Genomic DNA, 22,690 nt, shown 5'->3' with positions numbered 1-22,690 from the left:
GTTCTGGTAAAGTAATGAATGGTGTTTGCAAGATGCTAGTTGATGACATGTACCACACAATACTCTAGGCCAAGAAAAAGTATCAAGTGGAGAGAAAAATCAGTAAACTTACTGGTCTTAAACAAAAACCACCACCCGAAGTCAAATAATTAATTAGTGAGCATGATAAGTTACACAGAAGTATAAGGCATCTGGTTTTGTGGGGAGAGAAAATAAAAAGTAGAAACACTGTTTTGGAAAGAAGTTATTCCAGTGAATGTCAGTTGTTATGAAAGAGGGCCTGACAATTCCTAGGGTTGTGCTGTTGCCAAGGAATTAGTGAATTTAATGTTAAGTGGAAATAATACTGTTTTTGTTGTAATCATGCCAATTTCATCCAGACCTCCTGTGCACAGTGACAGAAGAAAATTAGTTTTAAAACTAACAGAAGCAGTTGAGAAAGGCTTATGAAGTACTTAAATCCAAGAAGAAACTTTGAGCCCTGGAAAATTAATGCAGTAGGATTTAAGACTTGCTCTTTTCTGGATGCTTTGTTGTTTTTTTCTGTAAAGAAGTGTAAGGACTTGCACAATAAAACATCTGTGGTTGTCCACGTGGATGTAAGGGGAAGCTAGCTTACACAAGGTTAGATTAGTTAATGATCGTCAGTCAGTAAAAGGGATAGCACAGATGTGCAAGCTAGTTGAGACTTCCTAAACAGCTGCATGTCTAGCTTCCATACTTCATGCACCATTTCTTATGACTCAAATATAATTCATGCTGTAATATTGCTTTGAATTTGTGTAATTATTCTTCTCCTAAAATATATAAATGAGATAATCCATGTGAACTGACCTTTGGATACATGGACTGAACAGACAGAGGTTACCTACTCTGATTATTTAAAGGGGATGGGGAAAACTGCCACTGCCCTTGAACTCTTACACTATGGAAGCAGGTTCTTTCTGCTTTTGGATCTTTGTGGGTTTGGTGGCTTCCTTTCCCAGACTAAGCATTATCGCCACCTTCTTTTCCATTTGACCTGAATAGAGCATAATGTCTCTACTGAATGGGTAGAGCAGCTTCTCTAACAATTCAGTATGGTTCATGTGGTACACTGAGTGGTCCTGGGACAAAAGAGGGCTTCTATGAGTCTGTATATAGAAGTTACACTTAAAAAAGCCAGCCAAAAACCCACAAAAAGCCCTACTAACCCACACTTAATGTAATCTTTTTACCAAGCTGAAAACAGGAACTGTTGCCCAATGTGAGAGGCAAGATGCTAGTGGCCCCTTGTAATTAGGGATTCATTCTCAAGGTATCTATCTCAATCCATGAGTGAAACAGCTATTAATAGAAAGGCTGTAGAAAGAATAACTGGAATTCTGCTGGTTTTGTTTCAGTTGCTGGGACAAAGTAATTCTGAAGGATAGACTATGGAACTGAGTATCTCACCAGCAGTTGCTTTCCACTTTTCAGCACACAGCTATTTGTTATAGTTGGTGTGTAGTCCAAGAATCATGATTTATAGGAAGATGTGACAGCAGAAGCCTAACCATTAGTGAAGTATAAAAAAAAAAAACCACCAAAACACATTGGATTTATTCTATTTTATGAAGTCAAGTAGTTTTGAATAATTCAGCTTTGTGTTTTTCTGACAACTGTAAAACTAAGAAGTACGCAAGGCTCTGAAACTAGTCAGTCTCACAAATTTCAGATATCACTTTAGAAAGCAAAGTATGCTTTTTCATAATAATGATAATCTTAAGAGAAGCTAGGCTTTTTGGAATCTATATTCTGTGTTCTGGCTACTGTAACTTAATACTGGAAACCATTTTTTTTCTTTTTAAAAAAAAAAGAAAGTGAAGCAGCGTACTCAGTAGCCTGCTTTGGGTACAGAGATCTGTGCTACCTTAGTTAAGACTTCTTGTTGACTTATGTATCCTGTCACAAAAAGGTAGAGGAAAAATTCTGGGGTAGTGTACTTTTTTTTTTTGAGGAAAATTCAAAGGAGTAGAATATATGAAACTATTTCCAGCTGAAACAATTTGAGTCTGTAAATTCTGGCATGAAAACCTAGTGATAGCTTCTAATTTAACTGATTTCACTATGGTGGAAATCTGGAAGGGGATACAGCACAAATTAGTATCTTTATGCTTGTAAGACACTAAATGTCAAGTTGGTTGTTTACTTCTGCATTTCGGTAATACTACAGAAGCTATTGAAAAGGTTACTACTAGTGATTTGGGTGGAACAAGGCAGTAATGTTTGTTAAATCAGGGAAACCAAATTGTGGGTCAAATAACAAAGCTATATAATGTCAAGTTCTCTTTATTAGGTTTAAAGGCTTTTTTTTCAGATGATGGAATGCTTCATAGGTACATCAGTTCAAATATCCAAACTCATTGCAGAAAGCTTTAGTTGTTGCTAGAGTTGGAGAGCAGGGAATCAAATTTTGAAAGAAGCTATGTTAGAGATCTAGAAGAGTTTTATTTACAGTAGGGTCACTAACAAATCACAGAGGGTAGGCGATCAGAGAAACCAAGTAGAAAATAATCCACTCTCAGTATCTGTCCAAACAACCAACCCTCAGTTTGGTAATGAGGTATATTCTTTAAGCCCTTGTAAGCATAGAAGATAAAGCGCATTTCTATCAGGTTATCTGTTTAGTATAGTTACCTTTCCTTTTAGTGTAATTGAGCAAATAACAAACCACCCTCTTCAGACATGAGCAGGAGGTCAGATCCTTCCACTTGCAGATTTCTTGAGTTCTGGACATAGTACTGAGTTCAAACTTTTTACTTCTATAGAGATTTACTCACAAGAATCTATATAGACAGAATTTTATTTATCTAGAGAAAAAAATATTTGTATATCAAGCATACACAAATTTTATATAAGACCGTATTTGTGCGCATGTTAGATTTTTTTAATATAAAGTGTGTGTATGTATAATAAAAATAATTTTTTAGAGGTTAACTGTCCTTTTCAGCATGGAATCAATTTATATTATACTTATCAACACTGAATTAAATAGCTTTGGAGTGGCACAAACTAACAATACAGATTAGTACTTTAAAGTCTAATGCTTGGAATCACGGTATAGTTTCAACTTAATATCTTATGCTGGCTGTCAGACACTGCGATTAGAGTGCTGTAGTTGGCATTTTGAACCTAACACATTGGAATTCCCTGTTAATGCATTAAATGTAGTGCATGAGCAACATTTAACTTTAAAGAGTGGACAAAGCAGTATCAGCAGGCCAGAGCTTTGCAGAGCTATCATCTTTGACATATGACATGGTCTTATTTCTAGGATATCTGATTAGCATGGCATTTTGCAAATGGATTGGATCTTGTCTTTAAAGCTGTTTCTTTGTACAAGAGACATAGAGTATTTCTTGTTTTAATGTACTTTTTTTTTCCTTTCCTAGTTGAACCTATTGTGAGCTTAACGAAAGGACCAGGCCCTCTAATAGATGGTGCAAATAGGACAGTAGCAGCGACTTGTACAGCAGCCACTGGAAAACCTGCTGCAGAGATTGAATGGGAAGGAGGTCTCGGTGAAATGGAATCCAGCTCCACTTTGTTTCCAAATGAAACAGTGACAGTTGTCAGTCAGTATATGATTGTCCCTACACGCTTTGCAAGAGGAAGACATATAACTTGTATTGTGAGGCACCCTGCTTTGGAAAAGGAGATGAGATACACTCATGTGTTGGACATACAGTGTGAGTATTCTGTAAGGTAGTTACTACTTGGCACATATCTTATGACCACCCTCTTTATTGGTGTATACCTTCCACAGGAAGGATATAAGCACTTACTGCTTCAGGAAAAAAAGGAAAATTAAAGCTGTATAGAAAAGCATGTGGTAAGAGGTATATCGGGCAGGAATAGAAACCTAGAGTAACTGTACGAAAAAAAAAAAAACCAAAACAACAACAAAAAACACATGAAAAAAACAAACAAACAAAAACCAAACTAAAACAAAACTAGTCACAAAGCTGGGATACCATGATGTTTCTACTGTTTGTTTTGGATATTGGCTCATGGGTAAACATTATTATTCATGTTTATATTTAACATTGAAAGGATTACAGATAAAAGAGCAGAGTCAGTTGATCTGTAAACTGTTTATATTGCTTTACAATTTCAGCAATATTAAAATTTTAATGAAGGTTCATGTTTGAGATGACAAGTTGAAAGTAAGTGATAAGGAGCTCAGTAAGTTATTTTCAAATTACTCACTAAGCTTTTTCCACTATGATTTGCATAAGGAAACAAGAACATAATATATAAATTCCTAATATTGTTGTTCAACTTCAGGTTGTTCATCTAATTCAAACCAGTACCAGGCTTGTTGAATAAGTTTATTGCTTTAAAACACATGAATACAATGTGATATGGCTTAACAACGTTGCTTAGCTAAAACCAGTGAAGACAAATACCTTTAGGCACATGATCCATTTTTTTTTTTTTGTTAGACAACACATACGTGACCAAAACAAGCTATTTTCAAGGGTTTTTTCTGGTGTCCTGTTTCAGTTGTCTTCTACTTTTAAGTTCCTAAATCATAGAAGTCTGTCAATTCAGTTAGAAGAAATTTAATGGCTGTAAAAAGGAACTTTGCTGTTTTGGTTTGACCAAAATGTCTTCTGGGTTTGTTTTTGTTCTGTTTGGTAAAGAATCACTCATTTGGGCATAAAATAATGATTAGTACTTGTACATTTTTTTAATGTTGAAATGAAGTTCTAGATTGAAGTGCCATTGATACAGAAACAGAATTAAAAATTATTTGTTCCCATTAGTGTATCAAACAGTGAATAAGAGAACTAAGTTCCATATTTAAAGTGAAATGAGGGGGCAAGCTCATCTTAAACTCACTTTTGGCTGAAATTAGTGCTAAGGTATTTTTCAGAACTTATGACAAAATTGTAAGCAACACAGCAGCAAGTGAGAAGCAGAGATTTTATGTCTGTGTTGTCTAGTCTACTTTTAGTCTTCCATTATGCATACAGCTTTTGTAACTATTCCTTCATCCCTGATGTAGGAGCTTATACCAAATCATACTGGTTCTTCTGTTCTCTGTTTTCTGAATGTTTCAGCTGGGACTCTCTGGCTTATCTGAAGTGTCTTCCTTGCTTTGTAGAGGCACAACAACATAATTCTACATTATGAAGCCAGTGGATAACTTTTAACCTTTTTAACTGGCATCTGAGAACTTTTTGCTGATTTCCTCATTACCTGACTTCTCAAAATGCTGCTTCTGATCCTGTGCTGTATGTTGTTAGTGAGAAGTAGCTCTAAGTTACCATTCCTCAGTTCAGAAGAAACTAATCATGTTTTTTTAGAAGTCCTCTCACTTCCCCAAAGTGCTCTGTGTTTGCTGAAAACGCACAGGAGATAGTTGCACTAATTAAAACAACTTACTGTTCCCGATCTGATTTACTGCTGCATATTACGTTGTAGCTTGGAACTATATTGGCGTTTTGTATGTATTTTGTTAGTGGTGGTTTTTATATGAAACAAAAAACCAAAATCCACCCTCTGCTCCAGTGAGCTGACCATTACACACAATTCATGTTTAGAGAAAATATTGTTATTTTTAAAAGGTTACATCTTTTTTTGTCAGATGCCCCAGAAGTTTCCATAACTGGCTATGATGGAAACTGGTTCATTGGAAGAGAGAACGTTCAGCTCAGATGTAATGCTGATGCAAATCCATTACCTATGGAATTTATGTGGACCAGGTAAATATTCATAAAAAGGGGCTTGCTGCATGAGTGAAATGGTATAATCTCTAAGTTTCCAGTAAAAGCCTGTTTTGAAAACAGGAAGTATGACTTGTATTGCTTTGTGATGGTATTATTTAGCCTGATACAAGGCTGATACAAGGAGTATAAAAGAGGTGTGTGTATGAATATGGGTAAGTGGATATCTTATAGATTTACAGACCTGAACAGGGTGTCATTACACTCAGAATAAAATGTTTTGTAGTTACTACAATATATACAGTATAGTCTATTTTATTAAGTATATAGAGCAGAGGCCAATAAATCTAGTATGGATCCAACTATTATCTCATTAGTTCTATTTTTACTTGAAGTAGAGTGTAAACACTTGAACAGGCTTTTGTGTATGTACATCTTAAAATCTGGAAATTAGAGTTGAGATGGCAAAAACTGCTTATTGAGTTATGAGATTTGTTATCTTTTTCAAAAGTGCTCAAGCAGTTACCAGGACACATAAATGTGGTGTTTTGCATAGTGACAGAAACTAGGTCTTGAACATAAGTGTCTTGTGAAAGAAAAAAAAAATAAATATATATATACATATATATATAAAAATAAAAATCCTTACATAACAGCTGTATTTCATGAATGTATGGATTGGGTGGACCCTGTTCTGAAATTTTCTGCTTTGCTTTTTGGAGCCCTGCATGTACTTTGGGCAAGAGACAGAGGAAGATGATAAAAACAAACATAGATCAAAATCTGTCCTGTGAAGAGGGGGGGAAAAAAAAAATAAACCTAGCTATTTTAAATTTATTTGTTGCCTGTAGAAACAAAGGAAATAACTTCCCTAAGGACAGTGTAAATTTATACATAGCTATATTATAGTGCTTCTGTTGATAAAATGACAGGAATATATACTGATGTGAAGCTGTAATCCATTTTCTTACCTTCTCAATGGTAGATATAATTTAGTGTATAGTAACAGTAGTCATAATGTGGTTTGAAAATGTGCTATTGATTTGGAATTGTTCAATGGCAGTTTGACAGAAAAATAAAACATTACTATAACTCGTAGAATCATAGAATGTCCTGAGTTGAAAGGGACCCACAAGGATCATTGAGTCCAGCTCCTGTCCCTGCACAGGACAACCCCACAGTTCACACCATGTGTCTGAGGGTGCTGTCCAGTCTCTTCTTGAACACTGTCAGGCTTGGGGCCGTGACACCTCCCTGGGGAGCCTGTTCCAGTGCTCCACCACCCTCTGGGGGAAGATCCTTTTCCTCATGTCCAACCTAAACCCCCCCAGCACATCTACCTGCCATTCCCTTGGGTTCTGTCATTGGTCACCAGAGAGAAGAAATTGGCGCCTGCCCCTCCTCCCCTTGTGAGGAAGCTGTAGTCCCATGAGGTCTCCTCTCAGTCTCCTCTTCTCCAGGCTGAACAAACCAAGTGACTTCAGCTGTTCCTCATATGCCTTCTCCTCCAAACCCTTCACCAATTTCATAGCCTCTTCTGAACACTGTCCAGTAGCTTTATACTCTTTCTATCCTATGTTGCCCAGAACTGCACGCAGTGCTCCAGGTGAGGCTGCACCAGTGCAGAGCAAAGCAGGACATTTACCTCCCTCACCTGGCTGGCAATGCTGTGCTTGGTACACCCAGGACACGGGTAGCCCTCTTGGCTGCCAGGGCACACTGTTGGCTCATGTGCAACTTGCCGTTGACCAGAACCCCCAGATCCCTCTCTGTGGGGCTGCTCTCCAGCCTCTTGTTCCCTAGTCTGTATGTACAGCCAGAGTTACTGTGTCCCAGGTGCAAAATCTCTACTTGATCGTGTTGAACTTCAAGTAAATGGTGATTGCCCAGTTCTCCAATTTGTCCAGATCCCTCTGCAAGGCCTTTCTACCCATGAGGGAGTGTCAGCACCTCCTGCCAATTTTGAGTTATTGGTAAACTTACTTAATATTCCCTGAAGTCCTGAGTCTAAGTCATTTATAAAGACAATGAGGAGCGCTGGCCCTAAGGTGGATCCGTACAGAACCTGCTAGTGACTGGTCGCCAGCCTGACATAACCCCATTTACTAGAACCTTTTGAGCCCAGTCCATCAGCCCATTACTCACCCACTGCATTATGTGCTTATCCAGCTGTATGCTGGACATCTTGGGGATACTGTGAGAGACAGTATTGAAGGCTTTACTGAAATCCAAGAAGATTGCATCATCTGGCTTCTCTTGGTCAACTAGGTGGGTAACCTGGTCACAGAAAGTAATTAAGGTTGTTAAGCAGGACTTTCCCCTCATGAACCTGTGCTGGCTGGGATCAGTGACTGCTTTGTCACTCAGATGTTCTTCAGTAACTCCCAGGACAATCTTCTCCATGGTTTTGCCAGGCATAGAAGTGAGGCTGATAGGCCTGTAGTTGCTAGGGTCATCCCTGTTGCCCTTCTTGTAGATTGGGACAATGTTTGCCAGCTTCTAGTCATCTGGCAACTCTGCAGGTTCCTGGGAGTGTTGAAAAGTCACAGAGAGAGGTCTTGCTATGACATCGGCCAGCTCTAAGTACCCTTGGATTAATCCCATCAGGCCCCACCGACTTGTAGGGATCTGGCTTGAGCAGCAAATTCTGTACAAGATCTGGATTTATTGGAAGTTTATTGTTCATGCAGCCATGTTTTCCTTACCCAGGGCTATGAGGGCCCCCAAGTCCATCTTTGGTGTTGAAGACTGAAGCAAAGAAAGCATTAAACATCTCAGCTTTGTCTGTATCCCTGTTAATAAGGTGATCGTGCTCATTTAGTAATGGGCCAATGTTATTTCTAGTTTGCTTTTTGCCATTAATATGCTTGAAAGAGCCTGTTCTATTGTCCTTCACAGTACTGGCCAGCTTCAATTCTACTTGAGTCTACTTGAGCTTTGGCAGCACAAATTTCCTCCTTACAATGGCAGGCAGCATCTCTATAGTCTTCCCATGTTGCACAACCTTGTTTCAGCTGACCATGTAATTTCTTTTTTCCCCTGTATTTCAAGAAGATCCCTGCTCAACCAAGCTGGCTTTTTGCCTCACCTGCTAGATTTTCAACATTTTGGAGTTGCCTGGTCCTGTGTTTTTAGTAGGTGGTACTTAGGGTCCATCTGTGTTGGTTGTTAACACCTTCAAAAGCTTTTTCCCAGGGAATCTTACTAAGTAGCTCTCTGAGCAGACTGAAGTCTGCTCTCCTCATATCTAGTGTTAAGGTCTAGCTGGCAGTTTTCCTCCTATTAGGAAAGATTTTGAACCTCACTACTTCATGGTCACTGTGGCCAAGGGAGCCACCAGTTGCCACTTCTCCCATGAGACCCTCTCTGTTAGGGAGAATCAAATCCAGGAAGGCACCTTTCCTGGTCAGTTCCTGAGTACCTGTCTCAATCCTACAAGCAGCCATTGAGACCTTAAGTCAATATTGTGACTAACTCTAGTCAGAATGGCATGGCTACTCTCAAATAGGTTCAGTAAATGTGTGCTTTCCATATGTGCTACACTAGGCTTCCATCCAATGCTTAGCTCAAAATTGGTGTGATGAGAAATTTCAATGCACAATTCCTATGTTTAGATAAAAGCATGCTGGGCTTTCAACAACAGCATCGCTTGTTTCCTCAGATGAACTGAGTTCTCAGTTCTCTCATTTGAATTTGAGATGTATGTAAGAACTAATCAATACAACTTCTTTCTAATTCCAGAAGAAATATACATATTTAAATACATTTAGAGAACTTCAATCTTCAGAGGTCATTTAAACTTCCTAAGGTTAAAGCTGAACCAACAAGCTTCATTTTCTGGAATTAAAGTAGTGTACTTTTTGTTTGAGCAACAAGAAGCTGTAATATTAATGAATTAAGAACTTCAAGGGGAAAAAAAGTTCTGCACAAAAGGAGGACAGTTTAATGAAGTGAAAACTAGCTATATTGAAATTGTGTGCTTTCTTACTGGTTTCAAATTAAAATAGCTTCTAGAACTACTATACCAAAAACTTCACCTCTTGGAAGCAAAGGTAACATTGTATTTGCTAGAATAGTAATATTTCAGTGGTCAGTAATATTTTAAAATGTTTCATGTATGAGGACTTTTAAAATAAAGCTTTCAAACCAATTAAGTATTTTATGTGTTTTTGAAATACTTTTGGGACTATGAATTATGAAATGCATGCTTAATCACTTTTAAACTCTATATGCTGAAGCAGTTCTGGGCAATAATCATTGTCAGAAAAGCAATGTTGTCTTGAACCTACATTTGTTGTAGGTCACATTTAGTGTTAAATTGGAGGTTTTTTTTCATTGGAGTGCCTATTTTAAAGTGTCAGGGGTGGCTTTTTGTTTGATACTACTTTTAAAATCATACTTGCAAAATACTTCCAAGATACTGAGACCTTGTCATCACACGTTTGAATGTTGACTTAGTCTTGCTTAGTTGTTACTAGATTATTAGATAAAAGCAAAATGGGATGCAATGGCATGAAATTACACAGCCGTTTAATGGGCAGCTCTGTTAAAGTAGTTCCAGGACCCTTGCTCAGTGCTTACACAGTTGATACTGCAGTCACGTGCAAAGTGCTGCAGGGAAGTGATAAATTTGGAAAAAACAGTTGATTGGAAACCATTTATTTAACCAGTTGTTTCCCTGAATGTATCACCAAGCACCAAATTTGGTTTCAGTGCTTTAGATGTAAAAGTGATGGGGATGAGAAGGGACAAGTTGAGAGGGAAGAAACTGCGTGAATTTTTGCTCAGAAATCCTAGTCAAATTCTCCTATAAATTGTGTGCTGACAGAAATACTTATTGTGACAGCTCAGCTGGATGCAAGAGAACAGGCAAGTAATCATGACAACATTCTAAGTGCTTCTTAGTTTGACTGTTAGTTTTCAGAGCTTGAGTTAGATTGTTCCTTCAAGTTCTTTTGAGATAATGTTTTCTTAGTTGTGTTGGTGTGCATTTGTAGACAGCTTCTTAGTGTCAGCAGATCTGACATTTAAAGGAGTTGGCACAGAAACTGAATGTTCAGGTGGGCACTGAGGATATCCAGTAAAAGCCCACTGACAATGTCAGGGCACAGTGAAAAGGCCACTCCCTAGACTATTACAGATATGATTTTAATCTAGTTATATTTAGACTTTAGTCAGAGATTCACAGTTGAAATATGATTTTTCTTTTAGATTGGATGGACAATGGCCTGAAGGATTGCTATCTGTCAACAACACTCTACAGTTCAGTAACCCATTGACTTACAACTACACTGGGACTTACATCTGTAAGGTGACTAATGCCCTTGGTCAGAAAAGTGATCAGAAGACCATCTACATATTGGGTAAGTCTTCTCAGCAAAGACAGTGTATTAACTTGGATTTTCTTTCAGTCGTTGAAATGGCAAACTGAATAGTCAGTTGATGCATAAAATACTTATGCCTTTTAATTGCGTGAAAAGCTATTTGAAGCATGGACTTGAGAGGTACAGTAAGACTTGGCATTAAGCTGATACTTAATAATGGCAACATACGGTGGAAATTCTTAAGGCTAAGATAGTTCCTATGGTGTTTCTGAGTCTATTTTTTTGTCTTGGTAGGTGAACTTTGCTGTTTTCCAGTGTTAATCTGCATTTGGCAAGACATAATGTTTGCAATAAACAGTGCTTTATCTGTAATATGTTGAAAAAACAGATGTTAGTGGGAGGGGAACAACTAAATTTTAAAAAGTCAAAGATTCTCTGCTTTAAGTTATCATTATGTTCCAAGTCTGTGCATTGTATTCCAGTTAAGCGTGGTCTCCTTTTTTCTGGATGCAGACACCCAGTAATCATGAAGTTATCTCACACAAAACTTTTGCTGATCTACTTTATATAATATGGCAAATTTGTGTGTGTTTTTAGCACCAGTGCTGTTGGAAAACATTCTTGTATCTATTAATACAATGTAGTTAATGTTTTACTGTGGCACATTCTTTGTGAAAGAACAACATGACCTACGGTCTATGTGAGTAGTGGTGTACAAGTATGAAAAAGTGCTCCAGATTTTCATAATGCATTAACTAAAGTATCTAATGCCTTGCTTGATCAGTAAGTGCTAATATATTATAATTTCTTAAAATACAGACATGAAAATTAAATCTTCATTCTGTTCTATGGTGTTACTGCTCTTCAGTAAGTTCTTGACACGAGTTATTCTATAATGTGAATTAAGTGTTGGAGTACATGTTACCCAGTCACAGGATACATAGATGCCTTCTTCGTAAGAACTTAAAACTAAATATGAACACTTAAGAGTTAAGAGTGTAAACTTAAGACTAAAACTGAAGTTACAGGATGTTTGGAGCCACATATATCAAAATTCATATTTGATAGTTACCCACATCTCCAGAAGAAAGGATAGTGTTTCAGTCAGACTGATATAACTACACTGCAGGCTATTCTGGAAGAATAGTAAGTTCTAATTACTGACTAGTTAATGAGCTAGTTAACTGGAAACTTCTAAATAGTTTGAGACAGTGGAATTATTTGTAAACAAATTATATAAAGTACTATCTGTTGAAAAACTGAAGTGCTGCAAATTAGTATGAAAGTCACTTCTGTAAGAAGTTACTTTTAGATGCTTGGTTCTAATGCTTCCTTTATGGAGAAGAACTCATGGCTGTGTCTCAAAACAGTTACTGGGATTGTCACATTGTAAGAAGTATCAAGTTAAAAAAATTATTAAAAAAAATCATTAGATTGGGTGAAATATCCTCCTGGAATGTAATATTCAAATATACTTGCTCAGAAAATAACAGTACAGTTTTTAGCTCTGTTCTCAGTCCTATTCTAACTGTAAAGAGAAAGGAAGTTTTTTCAAGTCCCTCAGTGTTCAAGTTGTCAGATCTGTGAATATGATCTGCTCTAAGTAGAACTTATGCTTTCTACCATGACTGTCATGTATGGAAATATAAGACTATCATTTAAATTATGTTTGTGACTAACAGACTAAAAAGGGGCCAACTATGAAATCATATATGATGTTTCTTAAGATGAATCAATTTTTTTAAAAAGCATAATAGAAATATGTGCTAGGCAAGCTGTAGTGATGGCTTATATTCTAGTCTATGGGAAATGCAATATAAACTAGCTTACTGCAGAGATGGTTAATCTTGCAGTAGTTGATGTTTGGTGTGGACTGATGGATACTGTTGAGGTGTGTGCTGGTTTTCAGCACTGTTCAGCAGCTTTGTTTTGCTTCAGTAATTTTATTGCAAATAGTTGAAGTTGACTGTTTTTAGGGAGTGTCAAAACTGAACCTCAGCTAGCTAGAGATCATAGAGGGTCATGGTTTTACAAGTTATGCATACCAGTCAAAACAAATACTTTAGTTGACATTTAAATTCAGTTTTTAAAAACTTCTTGTTAATCTTTGCATGTGTAGCATGATCAACATCTAAGAAAACACAGGTCTTTTTTAAAAAACTTAAAAGAAGTCTGATGCTGTATCACTGCAACTAATGCTTAGGCAAGTCATACATGTAACTTTAACAATGATGCAAGACCAAGCATTCAGCACTCTGTTCTACATGCCTTAGAGAAGATTATGCCAAACTGATTAAAAGCACTGTATATTAACTTTTAGTATATAGGAGACTTGATTAATATGAGAGAGGTGAGGCATTCATAAAGCATAGCACCTGTATTTTATTCAGAAATTGGTATTAAGAAATTTCAGAAATTGGTATTATTTTGTTGTAACTAAGAATAAGTTTTCAGTGTGACTGGCTCTTTAAATAGCTGAAATACACTTAAAAGTATGCAGAATGGATAAGTGACTATGAAATAGGAAAACTGTTGATTGTAAATAATAATAATTCAGGTTACTCTACAGAGGGAACATAAAGACTGATGTCAGGAGTACAGAAAATAAGACTGAAGTAGTAAACTTTAAGTCAAACTGCTTACCACCTTAATATTTGACTTAACTGAGTAAATCTTATCTAATAATGGTGGACATGGCACTGCTGTACTATAGATCCATCATTTAATTAGCTTATTTTTCTATCTTAGCTATTTTCCATTGTATAAAACTTGGCAAAAATATAAATGGAAACTTTGAAGCTAACAAAGTTGTATGATCACGCCATCTTTCAAATTTTAATTATGAAGCTGTCAAAGAGGATTTATGAAGTTAATGTTTCTGAAAGTCATGATGCTGGTAGTTGTCAAGCTTTTTAACTGCTAGAAAAGAATAACTATTAAGTTGAAATGTGTTGTAGGACTGGAATGTAAGATGAGCAAAAAAATGCTGTTAGTCCTAACATGCATTGTTAAGAATAAAACTGTATTTTTAATAAATTCTGTTGTCTTCCTAACCTTTATGTTAATACTCCTCAACTGGGGTTGGGAAATGGAAGTAGTTGACATTGAATAAAAGGTAGAGTCACCAGCTTTTTTTTTTTTCAGGAAATGATACACCTTTATATAGATAGGGGAATGCTAAAATGGTGTTTAAAGCTAGAGACTTCTTAAAATATTGGGGTTATGGTACAGATATCTTCACTGCTTCCTACTTTTCAGTGATGTAAAGTTAAACTCGGCTTGTGTTGTCCAGCAAAAGCAAGTCCTGCTCCTTATGGACTTGGGTGGTGATCAAGTGTTGTTGAAGTTCCTGGCTTACTCTTAAGAGCAGCAGATTTTCCAAAACAAGCTGTCAGCTTGATATGTAGAGCACTTAATCTTTAGTATAGATTTACTCTTTTTTTACACAGGAGATTGGGCTTTGTTTTCTTGGCTTTGTGTTCCCTTACCTTTATACTGTTTACTGAGGCTTCCCATTTCTCCATTTGCAAGAAAGAAAGGTGATGTGAGAGACTTGCATTCAGATAGGAACATTCTTGCTTCTTCTGTCATCTTTTCAAATGATTGCCTTTGGAAGACTCTGCTTTTTGTTAAAAGTAAAGCCAGCCTTTTTTAGCCAGGAATCCTAGCAATTCTAGAAGATGTGACTTGTAAGTACAGAATCACCTTCTCGTAGAGTGGATATTGTCAGGGGTAACAAAACAGAGGCTGATGAGGAGTTTTGTTTTGGTTCATCATATAGGCCTCTATTCTGAGAGAGAATTGTGAATACAAGTACTCTTGTATTTTCCAAAGTATATATTAGAAGATATTTTGATAAATTACTTTTTTTTTTTCAGCTGTATAGAAAAGAGGGTCCCAGGATATCCTAACTGCTAGCTTGCATGCTGATATAGTGGGCTTTGAACTTTCAACATTGTTCCTGAATATTCCTTGCAAGCTTGAGGTTGTGTTAATGATAAGTTTTTCTCATGTCCCAAATAAATGCTGAAATGTTCCACTTGTGCACACAAATCCCAGCTAGAAACTACAAAAGTACACTGAACTTTGAAGATGAATCATTGATTCTGATCAAAGAAATTATTGGTTGCTTCAGGCTGAAACCAATCTTCTTATCTATCATGCTACCAAAATGGGAACAAACTGAAGATAATACTAAATAAAATGTTTAACTCCAATGTGGAACCTGTGTACACAGGATGCTTTGTAGGAAGAGGATTACACAGTGTCTTTAGCCACTACTTGACCTTTAGAGTAGAAATGGTTGGTGAAACAATGATAAATTTCAAAACCATTTACTCTCAGAAATTCAGAAAGACTTTTTTCATGGAAACGCCACTTTCCCTGCTGTTATAGGGAAGCTGCAACATAAGGTTTTCACCAGTTGAAAGGGTGGGCTGTTTTTATAATACCAAGCTATGTAGAGTTATCAAGTACTTTAATTTTTAGGTACTTACCATGTAAGGGAAATTTAGAAATAACAGCATGTTAAGAAATAGAGGTAAATATGTCTGTGCAAACATACATATAATACATATACAGGCAGACACTTTCTACTGTATCAGATGAGAACTACAAAGGCAGAGAGATTGTAATTTGGGCCAAGCCAACTCATATTTGGATTATAAGGGATAGCAGGTTCTTGTCTTGTAGAAGGCAGAGAAAGTGATGTGGGAGTTGAAGTCTGGATCTTGACTAATGTGAGGTTTGTATTTTGTTTTTTAAATGGGGAGAACTAGACTTCATATGTTTTGAATTAGACAGACTTTGACTGTTTGTATTAATACAGAACTAGCCAAGGCATCTTCCTTGCCAAAACTTGGTTTCTGTAATGCTTGACAAATTCTAGCCAAAGGAGATTTGTGCCTCTATTGAATTTGCTTCTTCCTTATTACAGAGCTCATCGCCTTACCCCTGAAATATTTCATAATAGGCTAAATTCAAAATGGTATGTAGTTTGAAAATTTTGTACTCTCCAGGTGATTTTTAAAATGGTGTGTTTGTTCATACCAAGTTAGGACTTAACCTAAGATTTTGAAGCTAATGGTCTTGTTCTAAGGGTGATCCATCCATCTGTTTGCCCATTCAACTTTCTGACACTGGACTTCTTGTTAGCTTTAAATTCCTTTGGAAGCAAAGATGGGATCTGGACATTTGAACAAGAATGTACTGCAGGGGGATTGAGGGGTGGGATGTAGTGTTTGGGGAAATGAGTCATATCATGTAGTCGCATGTTTCTACTCGATTGTAGAAACTCACAGGCCCACGATAAGTTGTTTGTATTACAGGAGCTAGGTAAACTGTGTCAAAAATTGTAATTTATGAGAAAAGTAAAAATATCAGACTGAAGCTGCTGAAAGTTGGTACTGACTTTCATGGGAAATATCTGGAAAATAAGTAATAGAGGGGAAAATAAGAATATGGTACGAGGACCGTGGTACTTTGTTTGAGAGGGTATTATTAGAGGTTCATTTGAAATAAAGAGCAGATCTTGCTTGTCTTGGTAGAAAACTGTCAAAGGCTTTGCAACAGAACAGGAAAACTTGGCATCTTTTTATGTATGGAGGCAGCTGATGGGTTTATTTCATACCAGAAAATAGGGTTTTGCTTTCTTCAGTTGTCTCCTATCCTGTTGTAATGAGGGTGGTAGCTATGTAATAGTAAAAGAAATTGGGAGGGGAGGGGGAGGTTTCCTTGTCCTAATAATTAGTACAGGGTATATGTAATTAGAATTTGAACAGACCCTGAACATAGTAAGGGACAAAACCAGATATCAAGAGGTATTTAACCTAAAACCAATTTTTTTTCAGAATTTTGGCCACTTTAAGCTCCCTGGCCTGGATGGATACTTTGGTATGTTGTTGTGGTTTGTGCAACAACACAAGCCTCCATCAGTGAAAGAGAAATGTTAAACATTGGGTCATAAGTAAAATGTTAAAAGAAAATAATCAGTAGGAAATTGATGCTTTTAAGTGAAGTGATATTTGAAACAATTAACTTAAAATCAAATTGAGCTTAATGTTTTGTGGAAAGTATTAAGAACTCGAAGAAACATATTGGTGATGACGTGAAATGTTATAAGTAAACAGTTTGTTAGTATGAAAGAATATAGTCTTTCAAACCAACAGAGGAGTGGCATCTTTTGAACTTGGAGATAGCATTTGAGATGTGATTTGCAAGTAAAACGTTATGGAGTAGAGGTAAGGAACTCTGGCATTCCTGATCTTAATATTGTTTTCTATTTGGGAAACTTCCTTGGTGCAGGAAGTTAAAAATCTAGTTTTACATTCAGAAAGCTCTGGCTGACCAAAAGTTAACTTCACATGGTCTTAGTTGTAGTTGACCTTATAAACAGGAAGGATGATTTTAATTTTGTCATTCTTCAACAATAAAAAGTACTGACACAAATAGACAGTACAAGTATTCATGATTACGTGTTCTAGGAATACGTATAAGCAAATGCTGAATACATTCTACATTTGTAATGAATTTAAGATGAATATGTTAAGTAGTGCTTGTAAGATAATGCAGCTGGACAAGCTGACAGCTGGTGGATGAAACAGGTTTTGAAGGAAAAGCTTTTCATAAAACACTGGTATTTTAATATATTAATAATACGGTGTATTTGCAACTTAATTTCACACATGTGATGGTTAAACTTGCCAGAATGCAAATACTATGTACTCATTAATGTGTATTCTATATTGTGGGTATGGAGGATTAGAATTAAGACCTCAATATCAAAGTCTAATAGATGAACAATTACAAAACCAGTTTAAAAAAAAAATATATATATATATACATATATCTATATAGCCTGGAAGAAGATAGTGCTGGTACTGTCTGAAATTGTATTTTAAGCTAACAAATATTGCAAATACATTTTAAAGGAAGAGGGGCTTGAGTTTAACTTCTTGACCTATGGATTTGTGGGACATGGGAACACTGGTAAACTTGAATTCTTTAATCTCTACTTCTTTGTTAAATTATTAAACTCATTTAAAATCAGTTTTTACTAAAAACATAATCCAAATATCTCCTGTTCATTTTGGTAGTGCATCTTCCTTGTTCAGTTTCCTGTCTTCTGTCAAATTAATTTCATTTATGTATAGCTCCCTAACAAATCACCACTTTTACATAGCCAAGTAATGTAATCATGTGTTTTGTAAATCTGTATAAAACTTTACTTATTATGTCAAGCTTAAAATGTTGCATTCAGCAGCAAGGTGCAGTCTGAAGTACATATTTCCATATTTTAGTGATCACGACAAATATGGCAATTTTATCTAGTATGAGATAATTGTATGGCCATCTGAGTAGTAAGATTAAGAATCATATTTATGGGTCTTTAAAGTTATGATTTGTCAAATAACTGTTAGCTTGACAAATCTGCAGTTCTATCTGTTTTACTTTTTGTGGTGGTAAATGTAGGATGCCTCCATAGTATGGTGGTAGTAGTAGTTCCATGAATCTTGCTGATGGGAATTTAACTAAATAATAACATAATCTACTTGACCATCAATATAATATTTTCTCTAAAAGATTCAAGCTATAACAACATGTTCAGTGTTTGTTACTTTAGTGATTTTAAGATTACCTTGCATTGGCCAAGGCAAAAAGCCAGTTTTATTCAGTGTGGCACAGAAGTAGAAGCTAGAGTTGCATGTGACATTGCCATTGACTGGCATAATCTCAGGAAGCTTTCTCAGTGTCATCAGCCCATCACTTGCAACCGTGTCTTCAATACAGATGCATACATCTCCAGTAGACCTAAAGAACAAATGAAAAAGCTGAGTGCTGGAGAAGCTTGATGTCTGACAATCTCGTTCTTTTTTACTTGCATAACCTAACATTAAATATAGAATTTAAATTTAAAAAGTTGATATTTTATATTGAGGAATAAATATGGAAATTTATTTGTGCATGAGGGATCATCAAATTGCTTTTAAGAGGAAGTCATAGAAGTAATTTGTACTTCAAATGTTACAGGTTTTTTTTTAAATTTTAAAATTCTGAAAGCTCCTTGCTCAAGTGTTATTTTGAGATTAATACAAGCCAGTTTTAACTATGCTTCTTTTACTAATCCCAAGGTGAAGCTGAGTAAGTTGTATTAATGCAACAAATGTTTTTTCCAGAGAATAGCTTAAAAATCAGTAGTTCACATGTTGCTGACTGAGCACACAACTTATAGTTTTTCATTCTTATACTCAGTGTCCAGAATAATTTCCAAACTGGGAATTTCGTGTGGAATAATTGACTCTGTGGCATAACCAGTTAATTTGATCCAATATTCCTAACTGCTGGCTGGTAAGCTATAGTGGACTGCTTGGGTTTTTCCTAATAGACAGCATTCTTCCATAGGGGAAGTAAAAAATGAACTGTGAACATCTGAGCAGGAAAGCTTCATCTCCTTACTTTAAGGAGGTCAAGCAAGATGTCTACTTAAAGATTGTTATATTTTTATTTTCTCCTCGTACTTCCTATCCTGCTGCAACATAGCTCAGAAACATGTGATGAAGCTAGTTCAAAGCCTATGGAAAGTGCAAGAAGACTTTCTGTAGCACAATGAACTTGAGAATGAAAAACTATTCTTGTAGAACATACCCATCAACTTTGCTTTCTTATAAACCCTTAACTGATTTAGCTTGCATTGACATTCTGTGCCTTTTCTGTGTCTTGTCTACTTCTTTGCTCTTTCCATTAGATCCTCCTACTACTACCACTCGACTGCCCACGGTTCCCTGGCATCCTTCGACTGATGGCATCACAGGTTTAGCAACAGAACCTAGAATAATAGATTTCCCAACATCAACCTTGCCAGCAATGCAGGAAGACACTTGGGGTACTGTCATCGGTGGTGCGGTGGGTGGGGCACTCTTCCTCATACTTGTCAGTGTTCTGGTTGGAATTATCTGCTATAGGAGAAGACGGACGTTCCGTGGTGACTACTTTGCTAAGAACTACATTCCACCGTCAGATATGCAAAAAGAGTCTCAAGTAGATGTTCTTCAGTCAGATGATATGGATTCTTACCCTGACAGTATAAAAAAAGAAATAAAGCATCCAATGAACAGCTTAATATCTAAAGATTATTTAGAAGACCCTGAAAAACCAGAGTGGAACAATATAGACAATATTAACAGGTACCAGGAGCGTTACGAAAGACCGATGGATTACTATGACAGTGGAACATTGGGAATGAAGTATATGGGTGGTGAATGTTACGATGACAATGAAGAAGACTTTGTTTCTCACATAGATGGCTCGGTAATATCTCGGAGGGAGTGGTATGTGTAGTAACCACTGAAAACTAAACATGTACCTACAGTTCATTTCATTGGCTGATCACTTTTGGATTGTTTATACTTACACAAGAGGAGGAATAAACTTTTTGAAACTGATTTTTTTTTGAAGGTTTTTATATTGTGACCTGACAAATGGAACTATTGAGTCTGGGGAAAATGTATTTGAGCTGCTTTCTTTCCCAATGCTGTACTACTGTTTAAGATTTGAGTTTTACTGCAGAGTGCTTATATTGGTCTATGTCAGAGGTAAAAAAGACTAAATTAAAGTTGCCATTCTACATTGTTGAAGAACAAATAGTGGCTGTCTCGGCTCTCTGATTTAAAATGGAGTTTACCTAAGACAGTGATCAAATATAATCTTTGGGGGCATTTACTTTGCAGATTAACTTAATTACTCCGATCTTGATACCATCCATGGTAAACTTAATGCTTCTGTATAGCAAATACTTTACCAAGTAAAATGAGTTACAGCAGAATCAAAGCTTTATTTTAAGGGTTTTCTGCACAAAAATGAATACCTCTTAGCATTTTAATGAGCCTTCTTGTAACTATGTACTTAAAAGAAGTCATTGCACTGAAAGTAACTTATGAACAAGATTTTGAGGAGTAACTGTTTAAACAGGTCAAAGGCTTGTCTTTGAATGAGATGAAAAATTATTTTTTATAGTTGTTGATTTCTAAAGCTTATGCTAGTGTGTGTATATATATATATGCATACAGTAAGATATTTTGTTAGGCCTGTAATTGGCAAGATGTCAAAACTTATTAATGAACACGAGACTTTTTGCAAGTACACGGGGTACAATTTTAGAGACCTGTTTCTGAGGCTTTGTGAGAATCTTACCATTGAATTTGAAAGCTGGAGAATTGGACACAACTAGGAAGATTCCAATAGATTTCTAAGCTGGAGGCCGGTGCGAATTTGCTTGTTTTCCCAGGTGCCAATAAACATGAAGCACATTAAGAGGTGTCAAAGCATCTGCCAGTCTTTTTATGACCAGAAGTTAAAACAGCGGTTTTACGCTGCTTCTGAATAAGTTACAATGCTTGCTTTGAAGAGGGTAACTAGAATTTCAGATTATTAACAGGGAAGTGAACACTTGCATTGCTACTTCATATAGTGAAAACACACTCTCCAATGGTGCAACTACAGAATCTATGAAATAGGAGTTTAGATACATTGTGGAGTCTCTGTACTGCAGTGGATTTGTTTTCCCTGCAAATAAAAGATTTAATATGTTATTTATAATCACATTGTATGTGGGACATCTCATTTGACATCTAGAGTAGTTCTACTTTGTCTTGGGCAGGTTCACCAGACTAGTTCTGCTGGTTATGTAGGAAGGAATGAAATAACTTTAGATGAAATACAGAGCAATGATAAATTCATGATTAGAATAGTAGATCTTTTGAAGTGCCATTTTTAAGTGTTTAGCTGGAGAAAATGAAGCTGATAAGGCTATTAGTATTTGAAACCTGAAAAGGGAAAAATCTCTGCTAATTTTGAAATTAAATGGGCTGCACAATTACAGCTGTTTCATGAGTGTTCATGCTGGGAGGTCTTTTCCATCCTCATGGTCTTTGGTAGCTTACAACATTTAGAGCTTCACAAAAATAGTTGCATTGAACATTGTAGACAATACACTGTGATTGCATATGACTGCATGTCTTTAAAAAAAGATTAAGACAACAGCTTCATTTGAAATACAAATGGCAAAACATCCCTAAACAACTTGAGTTCACGTTTGGATTGATGAAGTAGTGGTACATGATTGACCAAAGTCTCAATAACAATAGCAAATGATATTGTGTATATCTGTAGTTTGAGTGCAACCACTAGGGAAGGAGTTACATTTCTAGCAGAAGGTTCTTGTTGAAATTATTTCTGGAATAAAGACATCATACCTCTCTTCAAATAAAAACTACTTTATATATCATCTTTAAAAGATGGTGTTACTTGGAAATAAACATGAACCATAAACCTGTTTTCCACATGGGATATTTTGCTTTTGTCTCTGTGGATTTTTTTTGTTTTGATTTTTTAAAAAAATATATATATATTTAATTCCTATGGGTTAAGAAGTTGAAATGCTTTGGAGTTGAAGTTGATAATAGGGATAGGACTTACGTGTGTTGCAATGTTTTGTACGTTATGTCTGCTGTATAAAGAATTGATTGTAAGTACAAATGGCTGTTGTGTGAATAAACTTTTTGTTAAGTTCTGGAACACAGGTAGTATTCTAAAATGTTTGATATATACTCTTAAAATTGCAGATGAAAAAGTAAAATAAAACCAGAGGCTGGGTAGAAGAGATTTAATACTTTAAGC

At 36.1% G+C, this 22,690-nt stretch overlaps 1 protein-coding gene across 1 annotated transcript in view; it reads left to right on the top strand.

The window, feature by feature from the left end:
* NECTIN3 (nectin cell adhesion molecule 3) overlaps window positions 1–20,353 on the top strand; it is a gene marked incomplete at both ends in the record, with an annotated part of 40,996 nt that extends 20,643 nt beyond the window's left edge. The window contains 4 exons of the mRNA XM_080350847.1: window positions 3,414–3,710; window positions 5,615–5,732; window positions 10,905–11,056; window positions 19,761–20,353. Coding sequence (XP_080206973.1) covers window positions 3,414–3,710; window positions 5,615–5,732; window positions 10,905–11,056; window positions 19,761–20,353 — 1,160 coding nt within the window. The remainder of the gene's footprint in view (window positions 1–3,413; window positions 3,711–5,614; window positions 5,733–10,904; window positions 11,057–19,760) is intronic.
* Between the last annotated feature and the right edge of the window lie 2,337 nt (window positions 20,354–22,690).

The sequence above is a fragment of the Nesoenas mayeri genome (assembly GCF_963082525.1).
Source record: "Nesoenas mayeri genome assembly, chromosome: 1".
Lineage (NCBI taxonomy): Eukaryota > Metazoa > Chordata > Aves > Columbiformes > Columbidae > Nesoenas > Nesoenas mayeri.
The sequence above is the reverse complement of the archived record's forward strand: the minus strand, read 5'-3'. Positions and strand labels throughout refer to the sequence as shown.